Raw genomic sequence first — 21509 nt, forward strand, 5'->3', positions numbered from 1 at the left:
TGCAAAATTCATCTTAAATCTACCAGAATAAATCACTTCCTTAACATGTATTTATAGTGGGTTATTCTAAATAATAACATCCATATCGATAGCTGAGTTGTAAATAATATAGATTGAAGTTATATCCAACCAGAGTATGCTTTTTGTTGGGAGAAAAAAAATAATTCCTAGAGTTTCACAGTTCAGCAGGGATTGTAGTGGAAAGCAAAGCTGAAGAAAATAGAAACCTCAGGCTCAATGTATCCTCAGTTCAGGGAAATTTTCCTCTATGCCACATTACCTCCTGAAAAGGTATTTAAATAATAATTTGAAATGATTTTACCTAAATTGATGCTATTAACACCTAAAACCTTTTTTAAGAGCATTGCCTTATAAATAGGACAGAACATAAGCTATTCAGGGTAGATTACTTTTCAGAATTTTTTAATTATAAAAGTAATCTAATGAAAGAATAGAAAATTTGGGAAACAAATGGTATGGAAAAAAATCCATAAACCTAATACCATCATTTTATCAGAGAACCCAGATAATATTTGGGAATTTTTTTTTTGTTTCTTTTTAAAAATGTTCTCTTTCCTCCGTCCTTCCTTTCTTCCTTTATCTTATATTTTGTATATCTATATTCAAAGAGTACTGCTTTATTTAATATGTATTAGGTATGAATTGATATATATATTAGGTATGTAATATGAAAGATATACAGGGTGGGGCAAAAGTAGGTTTACAGTTATTTGTATATAGAAAATAATTCAATAATTAATAAATAATAAAAGAATGAACTCTGTTTCATGAACTCACAACTGTATGCCTACTTTTGCCCACCCTTATGTATTAAACAGGTATTAATATGTATCCATGTTGCTCCATGGTCACCATGACTACCATTTCAATGGCTGCAGAATATTTTCTCAAATGTATGAAGAATGATTTAAAGGCCCTTATGTTGGGAATTCACTAAGTTTCGATCCAGTTTTTCCTATGATGAAAGACTTGGATAAATATCATTGTGCCAAAAGCACTGTGGTATTCTCTCATTGCTTTTGTCCCAGAAGTGGAGTAACTGAACCAATGAATCAAAGTTATGAAGACAAGTATGTCTTCTGATACACACTGCCAAGATGTTTTCCAGGAAGGAAAACCTATTTGCACAACCATCAGTGCTATTGCAGAATATGAATTTCACCACAGTGTTCCCAGCATTGGGTATTTTCCTTATTTCACAGAAAATAGCACCATTTTTAAAATTGAAGCCTGTTCAATTAGTTTGACATGAGCATATTTTGAAAGTTTCCTTATGAATTCTCAATTCATTTTGCTTATTCAACATTCATTAATGTTTACCTTAACTTTAGTCTAATCTTCTAATGTTTAGATTTTTAAAAATTCCTCTTCTCTGTCACTTACTTCACTTGTTATCTTCCAACCTTTCTTCCAAGGGATTTATCTTGTGTCAATTCCTGCACCAGTTTAGCTAGTCATCAATCACTGGCATTAATAATGACCTTGACCAACATGGCCCCACTGGGTGTGGAAGGTAATTACTAGCAAAGTGCACAAATGGTGTTCTGGGGTGCCTGTCCTGTGCGCTTCTTGATTAGGTGCTGGTTTCATAGATGCACTCAGTTTATAAAAATTCGTTGAGCTCATGAAATGTGCACTTTCCTACATGTATATTACATGATAATTTAAAAGATTTAAATACTGACCCCAGCTTTAAAAGGCCAGGTGCTGACCTAGCCAGTGTTGCTCAGTGGTTGGAGAGTTGGCCTGCACACTGGAGGGTCTCAGGTTCCATTCCCAGTCAAGGGCATGTACCTGGGTTGCAGGTTCACTCCCCAGACCTGGTCGGAGCACTTGATGAACAACCAATCGATGTGTTTCTCTCACATCTATGTTTCTCTCTCCCTCTCTCCTTCTCCTTCTTTCCTTTCCCCTCTCTCTCAATGGAAAAAAATATACTCAGTGAAGATCAACAGACACACAAGCAAAGGCCAGGTGCTATCACACCAGGGTGAGTGGTCAAGATGAAGGCAGAGACTGGAGGGAGGATAGAAGGTATGTTCAGGTCAGGCAGACAAGATCAAGAACCAATAAAGCTGTCAAAGGAAGAACCAAGCAGAAGAATTCGTGAGTCCAGCTGGAAAACTGAAAACCCAAGGTCAGAATCAAGCAGAGGGTCAGAGTTAGGGGCACATGGCAGCAGTGCGAGCACAAAGGATGGGGCATGCATGAAGACAAGGTCACTCTGTACAGAAAGCAGGTGGGAGAACACAGGAAGCAGTAGTTGCAGTCAGCTCCTTCACCAAAGTACTGTCATGGCTGAATGTATTAGAGCTTAACTGTGTTAAAAAAAGATGTTATTGGATGAAGGTACCTGAGTACCCTTCTTAACACACACATACATAATACATGTATACATATATGCTACATCTTCCATTCTTTTAGCAATTACTCTGTCCCCTAAAAGAAATGTGCCAGGTTACCAAAATGGACACCTAGAAGACAGAAGAAGAGAACAGAAAGTCTGAGATGTGACAGAGAAAGAGAAGGCTTACAAAGACAAAGGCCACCAGATGCACAATTTTCCTGAAGGTTGTTCCCTTGAGCGAATGTTCTCATGAGCAGTGTTGACACGGGTGGAGAGCCTTCCCACACCACCCTCATTGGATACATTAGCCCAGTCAGCGTGGCTCTATGGTTGAGGTTCGACCTATGAACCAGGAAGTTGTGGTTCAATTCCTTGTCAGAGCACATGCCTGGGTTGCGGGCTCGATCCCCAGTGGGGTCATGCAGGAGGCAGCCAATCAATGATTCTCTCTCATCATTGATGTTTCTATTTCTCTCTCCCTCTCCCTTCCTCTCTAAAATCAATACAAATATATATTTAAAAATAGCATACATTAAACCAGTTATTTTATTCAGAACTCAGCTCAAATATATTAATAGGAATATTTGAATAACACAGAGGTTGCTCCACCTTCTTAATAAAGAACAGAGCCATTCTTAGACCATTGATTTTGTTTTCACCTACAGGAAAGTGGCCTCATGGAAACTGGTTTTTTTATGGTGATGGCGATAGCACGTCCCACTGTACTGATCACAGATGAGGGGGGCCGTGGATTGCTTTTCTCTTAAATGATACACAAATGGTTTTTATAGGCATGGGAGAGGGCCTAATGAAAATGCAATGTTTTTCTTTAAATAAAAAGTGCCCTTCAGTCCTACACGTATTCCATGCGGGATAAGCTTAAAAACCACTGTCATCCCTAGTTAATCCCCAACAGCTTTTATCCCCACCAGGTGGGGGGAGACGTGACGCCTGCTTCTGCCAATGGCTACCAAGGAAAGTTATCATCACCTGCTAATCCTGGAGGCTCTGAATACAATTACATTTCTAATCAGAGGGTTTATATGAGAATTTAAATGGAAGGAACAGCTTCATTTTCATTCAGCATTCTAGAAGTACAGGTTTAAACTTCCTTTAGAATTTTTAAGCCCTCCCCACTCCAGACACACTCTAATCCCCCCCGTGCTCTGCGCGTGTGTGATGTGGTAGCCCCAGGTGGGTCCCAAGCAGCAAAGCCTGAATGGAGCCACCACAGTTGGCCCTGTCTTTCCAGCAACCATGTCTAAAATTGCATCAGCTTCTTAACCAGCTAGTCAATCCCTCAGCTGGTTTTGAACTTGGCTGGTAGCTGGTGATAAAAAACAAACAACAAACACACAAAAAAGGCCATAGCTGCACACCCACCTCTTCAATTACCGTAACAGCAACCTATCATTAATGCGCTAGTGTTTTAGAAAGTGTATTTTACGTTGAAATTATTGGCAATGCCACATCAGTCTAGCCCAAAAGAGTCTGAAAAACAATAGAATCTGAAATCCCATCTCTGATCTCCAAAGCCAGCTGTATTTGTTAAAGTTGCATTTTGCCAAGAAGACAAACAATAAGAAAGTGCTTTGCAATCCCACCTCTCATGCAGAAATATAGCTATTTTCAGTCCCCCATCTCTGGTGGAAGGCCCTGTGCCAGGGTATATACATCCCTGAATACATGATCACGTGCGCATTAAAAAAATACATTGAGTCTTTTGTATTTAAACACTGGCTGCCTACGATGAGAGCAGCACCTATCTATTTAGAGCAGTGGTTCTCAACCTTCTGGCCCTTTAAATACAGTTCCTCATGTTGTGACCCAACCATAAAATTATTTTCGTTGCTACTTCATAACTGTAATGTTGCTACTGTTATGAATCGTAATGTAAATATCTGATATGCAGAATGGTCTTAGGCAACCCCTGTGAAAGAGTCATTCGACCGCCAAAGGGGTTGAAACCCACAGGTTGAGAACCGCTGATTTAGAGGATTTCAATGTTCTCAAAACCTGTATCAAAATCTTTCAAAAATTATCAGTTTTAGTAAGATTATTGAGCCCTCCAGCTAATCTAAAACCGCATAAGGTAAGCTATGTCAGTCATCAGTGAGGAAATAGACTGATGAAAACAAAAAAAGAAACCTGCCTGTTAAATAACTGGTAAACAGTCATCCCTCAAAAGATGTTCTAGAACTGTGGTGAGAAGAGAAGGGGAAGGAAGAGAGAAGAGAGGGGAGGGGAGAAGAGGGGAGGGCAGGAGTGTTTTTATTTCTTTTCTTTCCAAGTTGGTCAACTGTAACCTATTACTTTTGCTGGTGTTTTTAATCACAGAAATTCTTATAAAGCATCTCCAAAGATTCCTTTAAAACTGAATATATATCATATTTATATCATATATCTCTTATTTCAGAGAGCAAGAAAGAGAGAGAGAGAGAGAGAGAGATTAATGACGAGAGAGAATCATTGATCGGCTGCCTCTTGCATACCCCCCTTCCCCCCGAGGACCAAGTCTATAACCAGGGCATGCGCCCTGACCTGGAATTGAACCATGACTTTCTGGTTCATAGATCAATGCTCAACCACTGAGCCATGCCAGCCTGGCTCCAAAGATTCTTATACCCAAGAAATAATCTTTTGTCTTTACTAAGTACTGAGTCCTTTTATTAAAATGCAAGAGCTGGCACAGAAATTTGCAGGAATTGGGACTCTCATAGGATGGCCAGAATGGAAGGACTTGGTCAAAAGCCCAAGTCAAGCTGAGCAGGAAACAGAAAGGACTTTGCTATATTGGGACGCATCAGAACCGAAGAGGCATGCCCCTCCTACAGGGTCAAGTGCAAGGTACATTTGCACCCTACCTACCCATCCCTTTGCAGCTTTGGAACTTAAAAGGCTTGGACCTTAACCCACACCCTGGCCTTGACCAGGGTAAGGTAGCCATGTTTCCCAGTTGACTCAAAAGTTGCTATGAAGTGCCTTAACTAACACAACACTAGGTGCATCTCCCAACTTCTAGATACAATTCTGTTCTATCCAGAAGGTATTTCCTTAGTTCTCCAGCAGTGTTTTCACCAAGTGAGATCTCCTGCCAAGTCTCCTGCAGGTTCAGGGTAGCAATTTGGAAGATGAAGCAATTGGATATGGCCTGTTTAAAATATCATTCAATTATGTCTTTTGTAATACATACAACAGAATGAGACAGCCTTACCGATTCTAAAGAAATTGCTGATGCATTGCATCAACGGCACAATAATGGAAACACAAACACCTCCCTCTCATGCTGCTGTTTCCTTCCCACTAGCACTTTTCATTTTCTCTAGAAGCAACCAGCTGCCTCAGTGCATGCACATCAGAGAAGGCTCCCGTCTGAAACAAGACAATTGTACATCAATCTTAACCACCCTTACATCTTCATTTGCTGCTGTACAGCATCACTCTCCTTGACTCTAAACCGATAAATTACCCCAAAATAAAGAAAAACTCTCCTGAAACTTGGATGACTGGATCTGGGTGTTTTATGTCATCTCTGCAAATATTTCCAGAGGCATCATCTGCCTCTTCACACCATTTATTTAAAAGAATGGCAGGGCACCGCTTAGAAACTTTATGGGCCTGAAGAATAGTCAGCCACTTTACACAAAAGATGCCAACAAGAAAGAGTACCTAAGGGACCACCCATCCAGAAATGTGCAGTGTGGCTAGGAACATCCATCAACAACATGGCCACATTTCCAAATATTTTTACTAAGTGAAGAAGCAGCCACCGAGCCTGAAAGTGTTTTGAATGCATTTTGTCCACAAGGGTGGATACTTCCTGATCAGTGCCCGGAATGTTCTCCGCGCTGCAGTGATGGAGAGAAAGGATACTCCATCTAGATACACACAAGACACATTGCATTTGGTTCATCAGCCTCTTGGCATGAGATGCCTGTTGCTTCTAATCTAGCTTGTCTGCATATAAATAAAAACATGGTTTAGGGGTTCTGCGCTTCTTCTAAATTACCATCTAGCCATTTAACATCATCTAAGTAAGTTCTTTCTATTTCAACATAGCTTCAAAGTTCCTGAATATATTAAGCATCTAAACTCACAGAGTATCTGACATTTGGCTAAGTCTTTCATACAATATCCACTTGATGCCATGAAAGAATGTATTTGCAATGGCTTTTGCTCTGCAAATGTCATGTGGGTGTCCTTAAGGGATTGCATTAAGCACCTGACGCCCACCTCGAAGCTCCATGAATGAGAGAGATAAAGGTTATGTTGAAATTATTGTTTAAAGGTGCTGACATCACACATGTATACACACACACACACTCATTCACCACACACTCACATTTATAACCACATATTGTAATATATACTGATCAGCAACTATTTCAGGATTTAAGAAAGAACAAATAGAAGAAACTATTTCAATGAAGGTTATGCCCGTGGATCTCTCTATGCGAGACAGTGCTTGGAATTTTCTATTTCCTTTCATTAATTGATTCCACAACATTATACTGACATCAATCACAGTTCTAAGGCTCTAGAGATGGCAGGAAATATGAAGAGGAATCATCTAAAGTCCATTTTCTTAAGTATAGATTGATCAAATATAGAGGGTTTGTTCCCATAGCATTTATACATTCAGCCACTTGATATTATTATCAAATACTTACTGAGCACTTATTAAGTACCAGGCACTGTGCTGAGGTCTGGTGCTATAAAGATGAGAAAATATGCTTTCAAATCCTGGCTCCTCCAGTTACTAGCTGGGTGCATCTGAACACCTATGTGTACTACAGTCACTATACAATTATTATGAATATACATTTCCTATTTATCTCACAAGGTTGTTTTAAAGGTCAAATGAATAAAGTTATATAGAAAACTATCTTGAACCTGTGAAATAATAAAGAGCATTGCCAATAAATAAAAGATAACTTCCACATATTTTGATACTTAAGAGTAGATAGGAAAGTTGGTTGCTGAAGACAAAATCAACTTGCTTGGAATAATGAAATGCCACGGAGTCCCTTCCAAAATTTGGATGGAATAAACAAGTGCTTTTCAACGAGTGATACCTGGGTGACAAGATGTGAATGAAAACAGTATTTGTTTACCTTTTGGTCCAGACTGTAGGCCAGCACCCAGTCCTCCTGCTTGGGATGGAAGAGCAGACTCTGGATGTAGAAGGTGAGCCGGTATTTCTGATAGGTCGCCCCTTCATCTGAGCTGATCAATATGCTGCTCTCCATTTCAGGGTCACTGAGAAGCATGATCTAAACAAAGAAGAGAGGAGAAAATATAGAGTTAGTGGGAGAGAATAAATACAAGAAATTAAAGCATAAATATAAAGTCATCTGTACTTGGCACAGAAAGGGCCATCTGGGATCTATATAAAATATAAAATATTGGTATTTTTCTCCTTGACTTAGTCCTTCACTGCTGAATTGAGCTGAAATATTGTGCAAGGTTAGGCTTGCATGCAAACAAGGCTTCATTTTTTTATGTCTCTATTTTTTAAGTCCTGGGAACATAGTCTTGTGGTCCTCTGTCCCTGACATTGGGGCCATCCCACCTCTCTGCCACCTCTTCCCTGCTCACTTCTCCATGTCACTCCTCATCAAACTATTGCTTTTATTGCTTTTTACTCATGAAGAGGATCCCTTATAATCTCACTGCTTGTTTTGTTCTGTCTGAATTATTTTAGTGATTCAACTGATTTAAGTGATTTCATGATCCCTTTGTTCTCAATATTTTCCAAAGCACATATCCCCAAAGGACCTTGAGGCAAAACCTGCTGCTCAAGAAGTCTGTTATCCCCAAGCCAAATGGACAGAAGTATCGGCTTTGACATCAGAGAAAACATGCTCAAATCTCAACACTCCTCTCTTCATATCGTGTCTCCTTGGAAAGTGAGTGAACCAAGGCTTTGGTTTCCACAGCAATAATTGAGTCTGATGATACCCAAACTGCCTTTAAGCACTTAATAAAATAAATAATCTTGACAAGTGATAGCTATGATTAACACTCACCTTATGATACTTACTGAAAATCCCCCCCCAATATGTGTAATTTGGTTTCTACTTATGGTAACTCAATAACATTGGTCCCACTACAGGTGTTATTGCCTTTCTAGTATTTAAATACAATAGACACACCTAGGCACTCAGATCTCTCCTTTAGTTAAACTCCTGTGAATCTTTGATACCACCAGTAATTTCATCCTTCTTGAAGCATTTTCTTCCAGGTACTTCTATTGCATCATGTCATCTGGTCTTTCTTTTAGTCTCTTTTGAATATTTAACTTTCTGTTATCCTTATCATATGACCATTCCTCAACCCTCAGCTTTGACCCTCTTCTCTTTTCACTCAACACATTGTTTCTCAGTGACATCTTCCACTCTCATTTTACTTTTCCTCAGTTACCATCTTTCTGGAGACAACTCATAAATTAAATCTCAATCTGAGGTCTCCTCTTTTTTTTAAACTTGAAAAATTAGCTTCCTGGTAGATTCTTCTATTTGGATGTTCTCCAAGCACCTCAAACTCAACATGCCCCACAGTATACCTCATCCCAGTCGATTATTTCCCCAGTGTTCCCTGCCTGGTTCAGCAAGTGTTTCTACCAACCAACCACTCATATGAAGCAACCTGTGTGTAACTACAGTCAGGTAGTAAACACAGGTCTTCACCCTTCTCTCTTCTTTTCCACTCACATCCTAAAATCCATCTCTAAGGCCTGTGTATTTCACCTCCTAAAAGCCCTGAATCAGATCTATCCTTTCCCTACCCATGTGATCGCCTTAGTCCAAAACGTGACCATCTCTGGAGTGGATTGCTGTAAAACATCACTAGCCAATCTCACTGTACCTACCTTGCCTCCTCCAATTCCCTCTGTACACTGTGACCAGAACGGTCTTCCTGATTCTCACATTCCCCTACTTAAAGCCATTCAAGGTTATCATTTATCATAACCTGGCATAACCTGCCCACTGCTTATGCATCTGGCTTCATTAGTAACATAGAATTTTCACCATTATTATCCTGTTTCCTTTGAGTTCCTGATGTTTGCTGAATGACCGAAGAAGAAAATAAGCTTATTTCCTCTTACACTTTTTCCTGCCTTTGGCTGAACTACCACCAGTTGTTGGAGATACTTCTACACATGGTCTGAATCATGGGGCCCAAAGTACAAAATAAAGCCCAAAACAATTCCGTACCTTATAAAATAAAACTATTTAATAGCATGATTGTTAAAATGTTAGCATAGCATATATTCATATAATAAATTAAGCTTTAAAACAAACTCAATCCCTTTAACTGCTAAGATTCATTTTTGTTTTTGTTTGTTTGTTTTTCTTTTATTTCTTTACAGCTTCCAAGACCAGCTTACTTTCTTTCTCTCAAATATTTGCTTTGGCTTTATTGAAATAAGTTATTACTAGTTATCAGCAAATTTTAAAGAAATGGATGCATTATGTAACTTTTTTCCATTCATGTGTGAATAATCTAGGGCAGGGACTTCCAACCTTTTTCATCTTGTGGCACACATAAGTAATTACTAAAATATATTTTTTGCTGATCTAAAAAAAATAGGTATAATTTTGATTTATTCATACTGGGTGGCTATTGTTATGTTGGCTGCTGTCATTTTTTTTTAATTTGACAATCTAAGGGAAAAAAGGCCAGTGGCCCTGACTAAATAGTCAGGTCTTGCATGTTTTGAAAATTCTGCGGCACACCAGCGTGCTGCAGCACACTGGTTGAAAAGCGCTGATGGAGGGGAAAAGTTCTCAGATGAGTTATTCAGAGATAGAAGAACTTTCTCCTCCTTTGGCACTGTGATGGGGTAGGACAACTTAAAATGCACCCCGGCTGCCCTTGAGGAAACCTCAGAGGATAGATTCATGCCCCTTGCAGAGTGTGAGAGGGCAAATCTCATTGAGAATGAGGCTTGCGTAAGGGCCCTTGCTTGCTTCACACTATGTACTGATGGGTTCCCTAACAGGCAATGACATAATTTTCCCCCTGGTGCAGAGAAATTACACTGCTTCTTTTATGCAGGTATAAAGAAGCTGCAAGCCTATGATTTTAATTAGGAGATAAGACCAACGTCATAAACAAACTTTATTTTATTTGCCATGAGTTACAATACACTGAATAAGAGTTACCAGCAAGTAGCTACTGCAATGTATCCTCTTCCTCCAGCCCTGTTTCTTCCTGTGCACACACTTGCATACAAAACACAGCCATCCGCACACAAATAGCGCATCCATGCGTGCACACATAGCCTTACACAGACACAGATGCAGCATAGATGGGCGAGTGTGCACACAGAAGTGAGTTGAGTTTATATACAAGGCATATAGACATTGTGTGGGGGTTTTAGGGAGCTTTTATTGGCAAGAGTACATTTTTATTGCAACCTTTCCCTGACATTCTCATCAGAAATCCTTTTATATACTTTGATATCACTGGCAGTGTCTGTATGTAATCCTCATTTCTGAGAAGATTAAAAGGAAGGGGAATGGCGATCTACATGTGCTGGATTTCCAAAATGTTGGGCACTTTACTGGATCTTTTATCAAAACTGAGTGTGAATTATGTGAAATATCATCACTTGCCTTTTGGTAAGTGAGGCTCAGAGGAGAAAAGCAACTTGACTTTGACCTCCTCTGATCAACTCACACACTACCACCTCCGCGTATGCACACTAACACTTCACTGGACCTCAAAACCGTATCTTTCCCAAAGGACAGAAGTCAGAGAAGTTTTTCATTCTTTCTTTAAGCATCTCTAAGAATTCCTCACCAGCCCAGGTGGCATGGCTCGGTGGCTGAGCATTGACCTATGAACTAGGAGGTCACGGTTCGGTTCCAGGTTAGGGCACACACTCGGGCTGTGGGCTCCATCCCCTGGGTGGGGCGTGCAGGAGGCAGCCAATCAATGATTCTCTCTCATCATTGATGTTTCTATCACTCCTTCTCCCTTACTTTCTGAAATCAATAAAAATATATTTTTTAATAAGAAATCCACACCAGAAAAAAAAAAGCAGCTGACAGACAATAGGGTGATGAACACCTGGGGTGGGGGGGGGACAGGCTAGAAGAGGTCAATGGAAGGAAAAAGAGACATGTAACACTTTCAACAATAAAGATTTTTTAAAAGTATATCTTTATTGATTTCATAGAGGAAGGGAGAGTGAGGGAAAGAGAGATAGAAACATCAATGATGAAAGAGAATCATTGATTGGCTGCCTCCTGCAAGTCCCCCACTGGGGATCAAGCCCACAACCCAAGCATGTGCCCTTGACCGGAATCAAACCCAGGACCCTTTAGTCCGCAGGCTGACGCTCTATCCACTGAGCCAAACCAGCTAGGACAATAAAGATTTTTTTAAGCAGCTGAAAGAAAGCCTCTTTCCTTCTCTGACACATATCTGCCCCTGGCCAAGAGGAGACAAATTAAATAATAGGAATAAAAAAAATGTAATGTCAGTGCTCAAAAAGGAAAGAAGGAGAAGGAAGAGACCACAATATTAACATAAATACAATAAGAGAGCAAATGCCTCCTCAGAAGTTGTCTCAAGATAACATGTGTGTGCTGCATATGAATATACTATACATATAAAGAAAACCATCTCATGGCCACCCATGTTTCTGTTGTTTGTTAAGCAGGGATTTTGAACACAAATGCTTAAGAGGGCAAAGCAGGTAAATAATAAGTGAAGCAGATAAAAACAGAAAAGGATTGGGGAGGACTGTGCTGAAATGAGAAATGCCTACCTTTTCTTAGAATATTTCAAATTGAATTAAAAAAAATTGTGCCCAAATTAAATGTCTGTGGACTGAATTTCTGAAGTAGTTGTGTGACCCATATCAATGTTATGATCACTTGTTTCTACAGAAACAAAGGAATGTACAGCCTTTGCCTTTTCATATGGATAGAAACCCTCTGGCGATGCCTGTGAGTTCTGTACTTACATGGTTTTAAAGAGTTCCCACTGGAAATTTTTGTTTCATTTTTTTTTCTCTTTTACTTCATTTTGCTTTGGTCTTTTATCCAGCTTTTCCTGACATAAGAACTGCAGTGGGTGTGTGCATGTATTGGGAGAGGAGTATTTCTATTATGGGTTAGCAGAATTATTAGTGGTATAGACTCTGGGGGCAGGTTCCTTGAGGTCAACTCTCAGTCGGCTATTTTATGTGTAGACATAAGGATATTATTCAATTTTCCCAATCTGTTATTTCATCTATTAAAAAAGCAGATAGTAATTGTATCTAACTCACAATGCTGTTGAGATAATTAAATGAAATGCTGATTAAAAGAGCTGAACACAGGCCCACAACTCCTAAACAAACATTAAACTTTATCTTTCAATCACCCAGGATAAGAGTACAACTGCAGTCAGAAGCCATGCCCAGCAGGTGGGAGACAAATAGAAACGATTTGGGGATTATTTGCCTCCCTCTTGACTCCCATCATTCCTGAGCTTTGGGGATTAAAACGAAAAAGATGGGTGGTGAGGGAAAAGGGAAGTTGCTGTTCAATGGGTATTATTAAAAAAGGAACAACAGGCCCAAAATGGAGTCACTTGTGTTAAGGCCCTATGTCAGGAAACTAAGACCTAATACCTACCCCCAATTATAGCTTCAACCTCCCCCAGGAATGTGACCTTTAGCCAACCAACCAAGAATTTCCTGGTCAGCACTAGGAGGTGATACCCCTGACACACCCCTTCTGATCCCCTTAGGACAGTGGTCGGCAAACTCATTAGTCAACAGAGCCAAATATCAACAGTATGATTGAAATTTCTTTTGAGAGCCAAATTTTTTAAATTAAACTATATAGGTAGGTACATTGTTATTAACTTAATTAGGGTACTCCTAAGCTGGCCTTTGCTAAAAAGGTCCTCAATCTGATTGAGGTACATTCACTGAGGTTGACCCCTTCCAACTCTCCCATCCACATTCGTCTTGTATACTTGTTTCGTCTATCTCCTTTCCTTCATCCTCTCCATATGTCCACCCCCCACTTCTTCTAACGCCACTTCTTCAAAATAGACTCGCCCAGGCCAAAAACCGACTTCTGCGCATGGGCCACGAAGTTTTAATCGCACTGTACGTGCGCGCCCGCAAGTGGTATTTTGAGGAAGAGCCACACTCAAGGGGCCAAAGAACCGCATGTGGCTCGCGAGCCGCGGTTTGCTGACCACTGCCTTAGGAGGTTGACCTTGAATAAAAAAAACACACTCATTGCTCATCATTTCCTTTGTCCATCCCCTCTCTGCCTTTGAAAAACTTTCTACTTGCCAGATAGGATGCTGCCCAATTCATGAATCATTTAATAAAGCCAACTGTACCTTCAACATTTATTCAATTGAATTTGTGTTATGTAACAGTAAGAAGCTTCAATCATGCAAAATGCTAAAGTTCTAGAGATTGGCTATACAGTATTGTCCTTATTGTTAACAACACTGTACTGTACAATTGAAAGAGCTTGACAAGGGGGTAGATTGCATATTATGTGATTTTTTTAAAACCACAATTAAAAATAAGTGGAAGGATGAGGGAGAAAAAACTATGTTTTACATTTATTTTGCATATATTTTACATCCCTGATAATAATTTAAGAAAAATACACTCTACTAGCAAATATCAATGCTGCCAAAATGAACACCAGTCAGTAGGTAATTGTGTCAATTTGGTAAATACAATTGCTACTTTGAAATGACCACTCTCATCTCTTCAAAGGGAGGCTCCAACCTAGGAAGCAACTAAACACATCCCTGCCTTAGGAGTGAGGACCTCATACAAGCAGTCTCTGTATTTGGCCATTCATTATACATTAACTGCTATAACTCATATTGGAGATGGACAAGTATTAGAGCTTACCAATGTAAGGATGGTACAATACCATGTTTTCATTTACTTGCAATGTTTTTGCAGGAAATTCCTGGAAAAGTTGAAAAATAGTGGCCCTAATTTTTTTAAAGAAATCTTAGTAAGTTTTAAGGCTTTCTCCCCACTTTCTTTATTTTAATGTATTTTTGTTGATTTCAGAGAGGAAGGGAGAGGGAGAGAGAGATAGAAACATTAATTATGAGAGATAATCATTGATTGGCTGTTTCTTGCACACTCCCAACAGGAGATGGAGCCCAGAACCTGGGCATGTGTCCTGACCAGGAATCGAACTGAGACCTCCTGGTTCATAGGTTGACACTCAACCACTGAGACACACCAACTGGGCAATAGTGGCCCTAATTTTAATGGTGTCCTGCAAATTGCAAAGGACACACTTAGAGGTCAGGAATCAGGCAGCAGGATGTGCTCAGTCAACTTACAACTTCAAAAGCCTGTAAGCTTATTTGTGTCTAAACCAGTGAAAATAAGTATTGGAAATGTCAAAATCCTTCCCCGAAATCTTTCCAAAATATACCTTCTCTTGCTGCTGGCGAGTCATACAATATCATTGATGAATATGTTACTTTATTCAATATTCAGCCTTTTTTCTCTCTTGTGTGTGATTTATAAAACAAGGGTGACTAAAGGTTTCTCAATCCCTCACTCTGCCAGGGATCCCAGAAATGCCAAGGAAACAAATTCTAGCCCAATGCTTTGAAAACAGTCTCAGAATAGTAGTTAGTAGACTTCTGAACAGAAAAAAAGAAACACTATAGTTTACTGTGTAATTGAGTCTTAATGTGAGCCTCTTAGCACAACAAGAAATAGCAATAATATCAATACAAGCTCATGAAGAATATAAGAGAGGTATTCTTTAGGCTGACCCTTAAACCTATTGGCATAATTGACATATTGTTGAAGATTGACTTATTCAACTATAACACAAGTTGAGCCTGTTATATAAAAAGCTTTTAAATCACAATATAACAATATACTAGTACACACACACACACACCCCATCTATCTATCTATTTATCTAACATGTCCTCTAGCAATCATTCTCCACTGGGGTGAGAAGAGGAATTGCCTCTAGAGGACATTTAGCAATGTATGGAGACATTTAAATTGTTCCATTTTAATTGGGGAAGAGAGGGAGTTATTGGCATCTAGTGGGTAGATGCCAGAGATGCTGCTATACACATTACAGTGCATAGGACAACGAATTATCCAACACAAAATATCAATAGTGCTGCTGTTAAGAAGCCTTGTCACCATATATATACATATATACATAGACATACTACTATGGGAAAAATATATAAATTACATATACATTATATGTACAGATAGTACATTGATACATATTTATGCTCATACGCATGCTTCTTTCACCTACTCCCACTAATACATGCCAGATTTAGACCCCTCACCTTTCCCCCCCAACCCATCACATCTATTTGTCCTTCAAAATTTAACATAAGCATCACCAGTAAAGCAACAATCATTGAGGCCAATCAAAAAACATTAAATGATACAAAAACAACTAAACAACAACCAAAGTATTTTTTAAATAGGCAAACGACTTGAATGTATATTTTTCTAAAAAAATATGTAAATGGCTAGAAAGCACATAAAATATATTTAATATCATTAATCATAAGGGAAATACAAATAAAAACCACAAATGAAATACCACCTCATACCAATTGAGATGTAAAAGCATAGAATATAATAAGTGTTGGCAAGGATTTTGAGAAATTGGAACCCTAGTGCACTGCTGGTAGGAATGTAAAACAGTGCAGCTACTAAGGAAAACAATATGTGGTTCTTCAAAAAATTGAAAATAAAATTGCATATGATCCAGCATTTTTTTCTGGATATATACCCAGAAATATTGAAAGCAGGGCCTCAAAGAAATATCTGTACACCCACCCACATTCATAATAGTGCTATTCATAATAACCAAAAGATGGGAGCAACCCAATTGCCCATTGATGGAGGACCAAGTAAACAAAGGTGGCCTATATATACAAGGGAAATTATTCAGTCTTTAAAAGTAAGGAAATTCTGTCACATGCTACAACATGGGTGAAGTAAGGACATCAGAGCAAATGAAATAAGCCAGTCACAAAACAAAATACTATATAATTTCCACTTACTATATAATTACTACTTATTTGATAACTAGAGTCAAATTCATAGGGACCGAGAGTAGAATGATGGTTGCGGGAAAGGGAAATGAGGAGTTGTCCTTTAATGAGTATAGACTTTTAGTCCTGCAAGAAGAAAAGAGTCCTGGAGTTCAGGAAAGGCCTCATGAGAAGGCAGCCTTTGGAATGGATGTAGGAGTCAGGTGAGCTAGAACAGAGTGAAGGAGGTAGAGTGTTGCGAATGGGGTCAGGGGATGAGAGGTGAGGTAAGAACCCAGGCTTTATCCCACATGATGTGGAAAGCCTTGGGCTTTGAATGAGGTGCTGATAGGCTACGGCTTGCATGTTGATCCTTTCACTCTGGCTGCCACTCTCGTTGAACAGAGCATGTGGGAAGTGGGGAATAGAGGGACAGAATCAGAGAGATTAGCTGCAGGCTACTGCTAGGATCCAGATGGGAGAGGCTGATGGCCTGAGCTAAGGTGAAGTGCCCAGATACTGAAATGGGTCTATTTCTGGTTGTATTTAAAGCAACAGACAAAAGGGTCTTCTTATAGATGAGATGCGGAGTATCGAAGAAAGTGAGGAGATCTATTAAATTTTTTTTACCCATACATTCATCTCAGTGTCACTTATCATAATTAAAAATTGGAAATATCTCAAATTGTCTAATGGGTTTTTTGCCTGAACAACTGGGAAAACAGAATTAGCATTTAGGAGATAGGAAAGCCCTTGGCAGGAGCAGGCCGGTGCTTTAAAAATACGGAGTTTGGTTTTTTAAAAGGCCAGGTGCCTATTAGACATCCAAAAGGGAATGTTAAGTAGACAGGCGATAGATGTACTAAGCCTATTTTCAGGAGAGCGGGCTCACTCGCAGACAGGAACTCAGAACACATCAGTGCTGAATAGCATTTAAAGATGTGAATCTGCAGATCACCAAGACAGCAGCCATCGACAGAAAAGAGTCTGGAGAACTGAGCTCTGGTGCACTGTTTAAGTTTCAAAGAGACAAGGAGGGACCCAGAAAAGAGCATGAGAAGGAGGACAATCCAGACACTGCAGTGCCCTCGAAACCTTAAAATCAAGGAAAGAAAGCATATCAAGGAAGAGAGTGTCCAATGTGTCAAATGCAACTGACAGCTAAGTAGGGTAAATACTGAGAATTAATTGGCTGTCGAGTTTAGCAACGCAGAGGATGGTAGTGAGCAATGCAAAGGCAGTGGTGTGCAGTGAGCAGACAGTCCTGCTGCGAGTAGGAATTGGCATGACTGTTCTGGAAAGCGAGATGGCAATATGGAACAAGAATCTTATAAATATTTATGTGTTTGACCCTGCAATTTCTCTTCTAGGAATTTGTCCAAAGAAACCATCAGGGACCCGATAAAAGGTTTATCCACCTGTATGTTCATCTCAGTGTTATTTATAATGATAAAAAATTGGGGAAAAAAACAAATATCTGATAGAATGATTAAATAAAAGCAGGCTACCTCCACTCAGTGGAATATTATGCATCCATTAAGTCTGAATTTGAGTAGTTGAATGACACATGACAAATAATCATGTTTAAACTGTGCATAAAAAGCAGGCTAAAACACAAGAAGCAGCATCTCAATTTTGTTAAAATTGTTTACATTTTATGTCTGTATTTACATAAATAAACTTACTCCATGCTAACAGAAGTGGTTACTGTGTGGCAAGATCATGAGAAATTTTGTCATTATCTTTACATTTTTCCATTATCTCCCACATACTCTACAAATGTGCAATGAGCAGTTATTACCTTTATAACCGTATTTATTCTCTCTCTCTCTCTACAGACACACTTTCCCATTAACTCTTTTGAGAACTCAGAAAGGTTATGCTAACCTGTTGCCTGCTTTGGAAAAACAGAAGTTGAATAAAAACTGCATTGTGAGCGCTACTCTGAAAGCAGGACAGGTATCCTGTAAAGGAAGAGTGGTGAGGGGACCTTTACGTACACAACAGCAAGAGCATCTCCAAACTCACAAAGTGGTATTATGGTCCTCCCCTGTGGAGTAGAAATCTCGGGCATCCTGCCCCCCCCATCTCCAAACGTTGTGGGCTCCCCGCCCCCATACACTGCATGGGATAGATCTCCCCCAGCCCAGCTCTGATCATGGCATTTCCCCTCCATAAGAAACTCTAGTGCCCTCTACCTGGCACAGAAACCAAGCCTGACACTTCAGTTGTTGACCCCATGTTGAGCTCAGGCTTGACTACTAAAACACAACCATATGCTCTTGCCAAGTATCCCCTGAAAGTTTTTTCAAATCACGATGCCTAACATTCTGATCTTTGACAAGGCTCCTGCCCCACCAAGAAAGGCCAGCATTTCCCCAGCTACACCCTCCTTCAAGGCCCATGGAAATGCCCTCCCCTCTAGGAAGTCTCCTCAATGCTCCAGCAGAACAATCTCTGCCTTTCACCAGCACATTTGTTATCACAAATTGAATGTGATGTGAGACGATATGATTCTGAAATGTTTAACATCTTTGAAAATGGGTAAATATTGGTCATATTTTGTTTCACTTGTCTTCATCTCACTTTGCCACTGGGATATCAAGTTCCTTAAAGGAAGAGAACTTCAGTGATACCACATCCTCTGATCTTCTTTGCTGGGCTCAGTGAAGCACATGCTGGGCTCAGTGAAGGTCACTCGAGGGTATATAGGTTTGCTTGTCCAAATGATCAGTGAGTTAGATTTGTGGCTTACCACTGCCCTGGCCAGAGAAGCTAGTTTCCTCTCAGGGAGAGCAGTTAGCAGAACCTTTATGTGAAGCACAGCCCGTTGGTAGCTCAGACATCACTGGCCCTACGGGTGGTCATTGTCACCTAGGGCAGTGGCCCCTCTGCCTCCTCCAGTTCTCTTTTATGAAAGTCTCATATGGACAAACTCAATAAATTGATGGCCATATTATTTTTCAGCAAGATGTTTATTTCCAATATTTTTACAAAGCAAGTCTAACCCTAGGAGAGAAGTGGGGGGAGAAGTGCCATATTTAAAAGAAAATAAATGAAGTCTACAGAATTGGGTTGGAAGTAATTTTCATTTCTTTTGTTGAATTATTGCTAACATATTGTGGTGATTTGAGTTCAGACTTTGGTCTGTTTGCTTTGTCTTTCTCCACAGGAGCACTAAAGAACAACATGAACCCAGACATGTACTCAAGACACAGATGGATAAGGGTGCTGAGACACAGGTTAGGTGGGTGGAAGGCATGTGCCCTGATACTAACCAGGTGTGTTGGGAAAGGTTTTGAGAAATATCAAATCAGTTGACTCAAGCTCATCCAAGGTGTTTGCTCTTTCAGGCACCGACGTTGCTACTAAGCACATCAGGGACCCCAGTGAGACCTCAGAGTTAAGAGGCACTGCCTTCAAATCTGAAAACCAGAAAGGCAGGGACCACATGAAGAGATAAAGAAACACTGCTTACCAGCACACAGATTATCTACTGCACAACAAACCTAATGTATAAACATCTTGCTGATGCTGCATGCAAGGAAGGTCCTGAAAAGATCCTGGTGCCCAAGAGATGGGAAACGGAAATTAATTGTACAGTCCCCATTATGACTAATTTAGGAATTGAAGGTTGTTATTGATACAGTATTTATTTAGTGTGCTAGCATTGGTATTTAATTTAGTGAACATTAAGAAAAGGGGGCAAAGCTTTCAGAAATTCATCAGCTAATCCTATTTTCCCACTGAACCTTAAATTCTTCATATGAGAAGCCTTCAACCTAGGCAGTTTTCTTTTTTTAAAAAGTTAAATGTATCGGGGTGGCAATGGTTAATAAGATTATATAGGTTTCAAGTGTACAGTTCTGTGTTACACCATCTGTATATTGCATTATGTGTCAACCTAGAGAATTTTCAGGGACCTAAACTTCGATATTTGGGAAGGATTATGTAGTTAGGAGAGGCAAAACAAGCTTGAGGTCATCATGAGGCAACCAAACAAGGGAGTAAATAAGCTTGGAAATATGCATGTCCTGGTCTAACAGGAAGAGACTATGCAGCTGGAACTTCACGGGCGTTAGTAGCAAGTCACTACACTCCGTGAACACCACCTTGCCCAGTAAGAATGATGGTCATGTGAACATTGGTTAAACTCAACTCCTCAACCCCAGTCACAGCTCCCAATTCTGAGTGGCAAGGATGGGCTCCCATAGAGCTAAATGCTAGACATGATCAACAAGGAGCATGGCTTCCAGGTCATTGTGGCTCAGTGGTTACAGCGTCAGCCTATGTACTGGCCCACGCACCAGAGGGTTGGGGGTTTGATTCCTAATCAAAGGCATGTACTGACTTGCAGGTTGCATCCCCAGCCCTTGTCAGGGTGCATGTGGGAGGCAACCAATCGATGTACCTCTCTTGCATTGATGTTCTCTCTCTCTCTCCCCCTCTCTCCCTTCCTTCCACTCTCTCTAAAAAGCAATGGAAAAAAAATATCCTTGGGTGAGGATTAACAAATAAAAACACAAACAACAACAAACAAGGAGGATGGCAATTTCCTGAGGGACAGCCCTTTGGTCCAGTGGCCCACAGAAAAGCCAAGCTGTAATAACTGTTTGTACCAACAGTCATTTCACCAGCACAGGAACTATCCCAGGGAGAGGAAATGAAAGCACTGATGCACTGATTCCCTTCCCCCAGGGGAGAGACATTTCGCTCCCAGAGAGAGTACAAATGAAAAGGAATGAAACATGCAGAGTGGGGCAGACCCTGGCATTTTGTGAAGGCCCTTGGTCTGTGCTTTCTACCCCCAGCTCAGGACACCAGCTCTTCATATCTCCTCCAGGTGAATTGCAGTGTAAGGCATAGTTGCCAAGTCTTGTATCCTCACTCTGCTCCTTGGGGAAAGTAAGGCTGGTGTGATTACCCACTGTCTTAGTTTCATGTTGGTGAAAACAAATTAACACAAGTTCAATGGCTTAAAACAACATACACATAATTTTATTATCTTATAGCTCTGGATGTCAGAATTCCAAAATGGGTCTCACTGGGCTGAAATCAAGGTGTCTGCAGGGCTGCATTATTTTCCTAAAGGCTCTAGGGGAGAATCTCATTT

The 21509-nt window shown here is 40.0% G+C and overlaps 1 protein-coding gene across 2 annotated transcripts in view; it reads right to left on the minus strand.

Moving 5' to 3' along the window:
• SORCS3 (sortilin related VPS10 domain containing receptor 3) overlaps nucleotides 1-21509 on the minus strand; it is a 518681-nt gene that overhangs the window by 225967 nt on the left and 271205 nt on the right. For both annotated transcript variants that reach the window (XM_070432330.1, XM_070432331.1), the window contains exon 4: nucleotides 7483-7641. In XM_070432330.1, coding sequence (XP_070288431.1) covers nucleotides 7483-7641 — 159 coding nt within the window. The remainder of the gene's footprint in view (nucleotides 1-7482; nucleotides 7642-21509) is intronic.

This window comes from Myotis yumanensis, unplaced genomic scaffold (genome assembly GCF_028538775.1).
Source record: "Myotis yumanensis isolate MYYU_CA2020_CCGP unplaced genomic scaffold, mMyoYum1.0.hap1 SCAF_13, whole genome shotgun sequence".
Lineage (NCBI taxonomy): Eukaryota > Metazoa > Chordata > Mammalia > Chiroptera > Vespertilionidae > Myotis > Myotis yumanensis.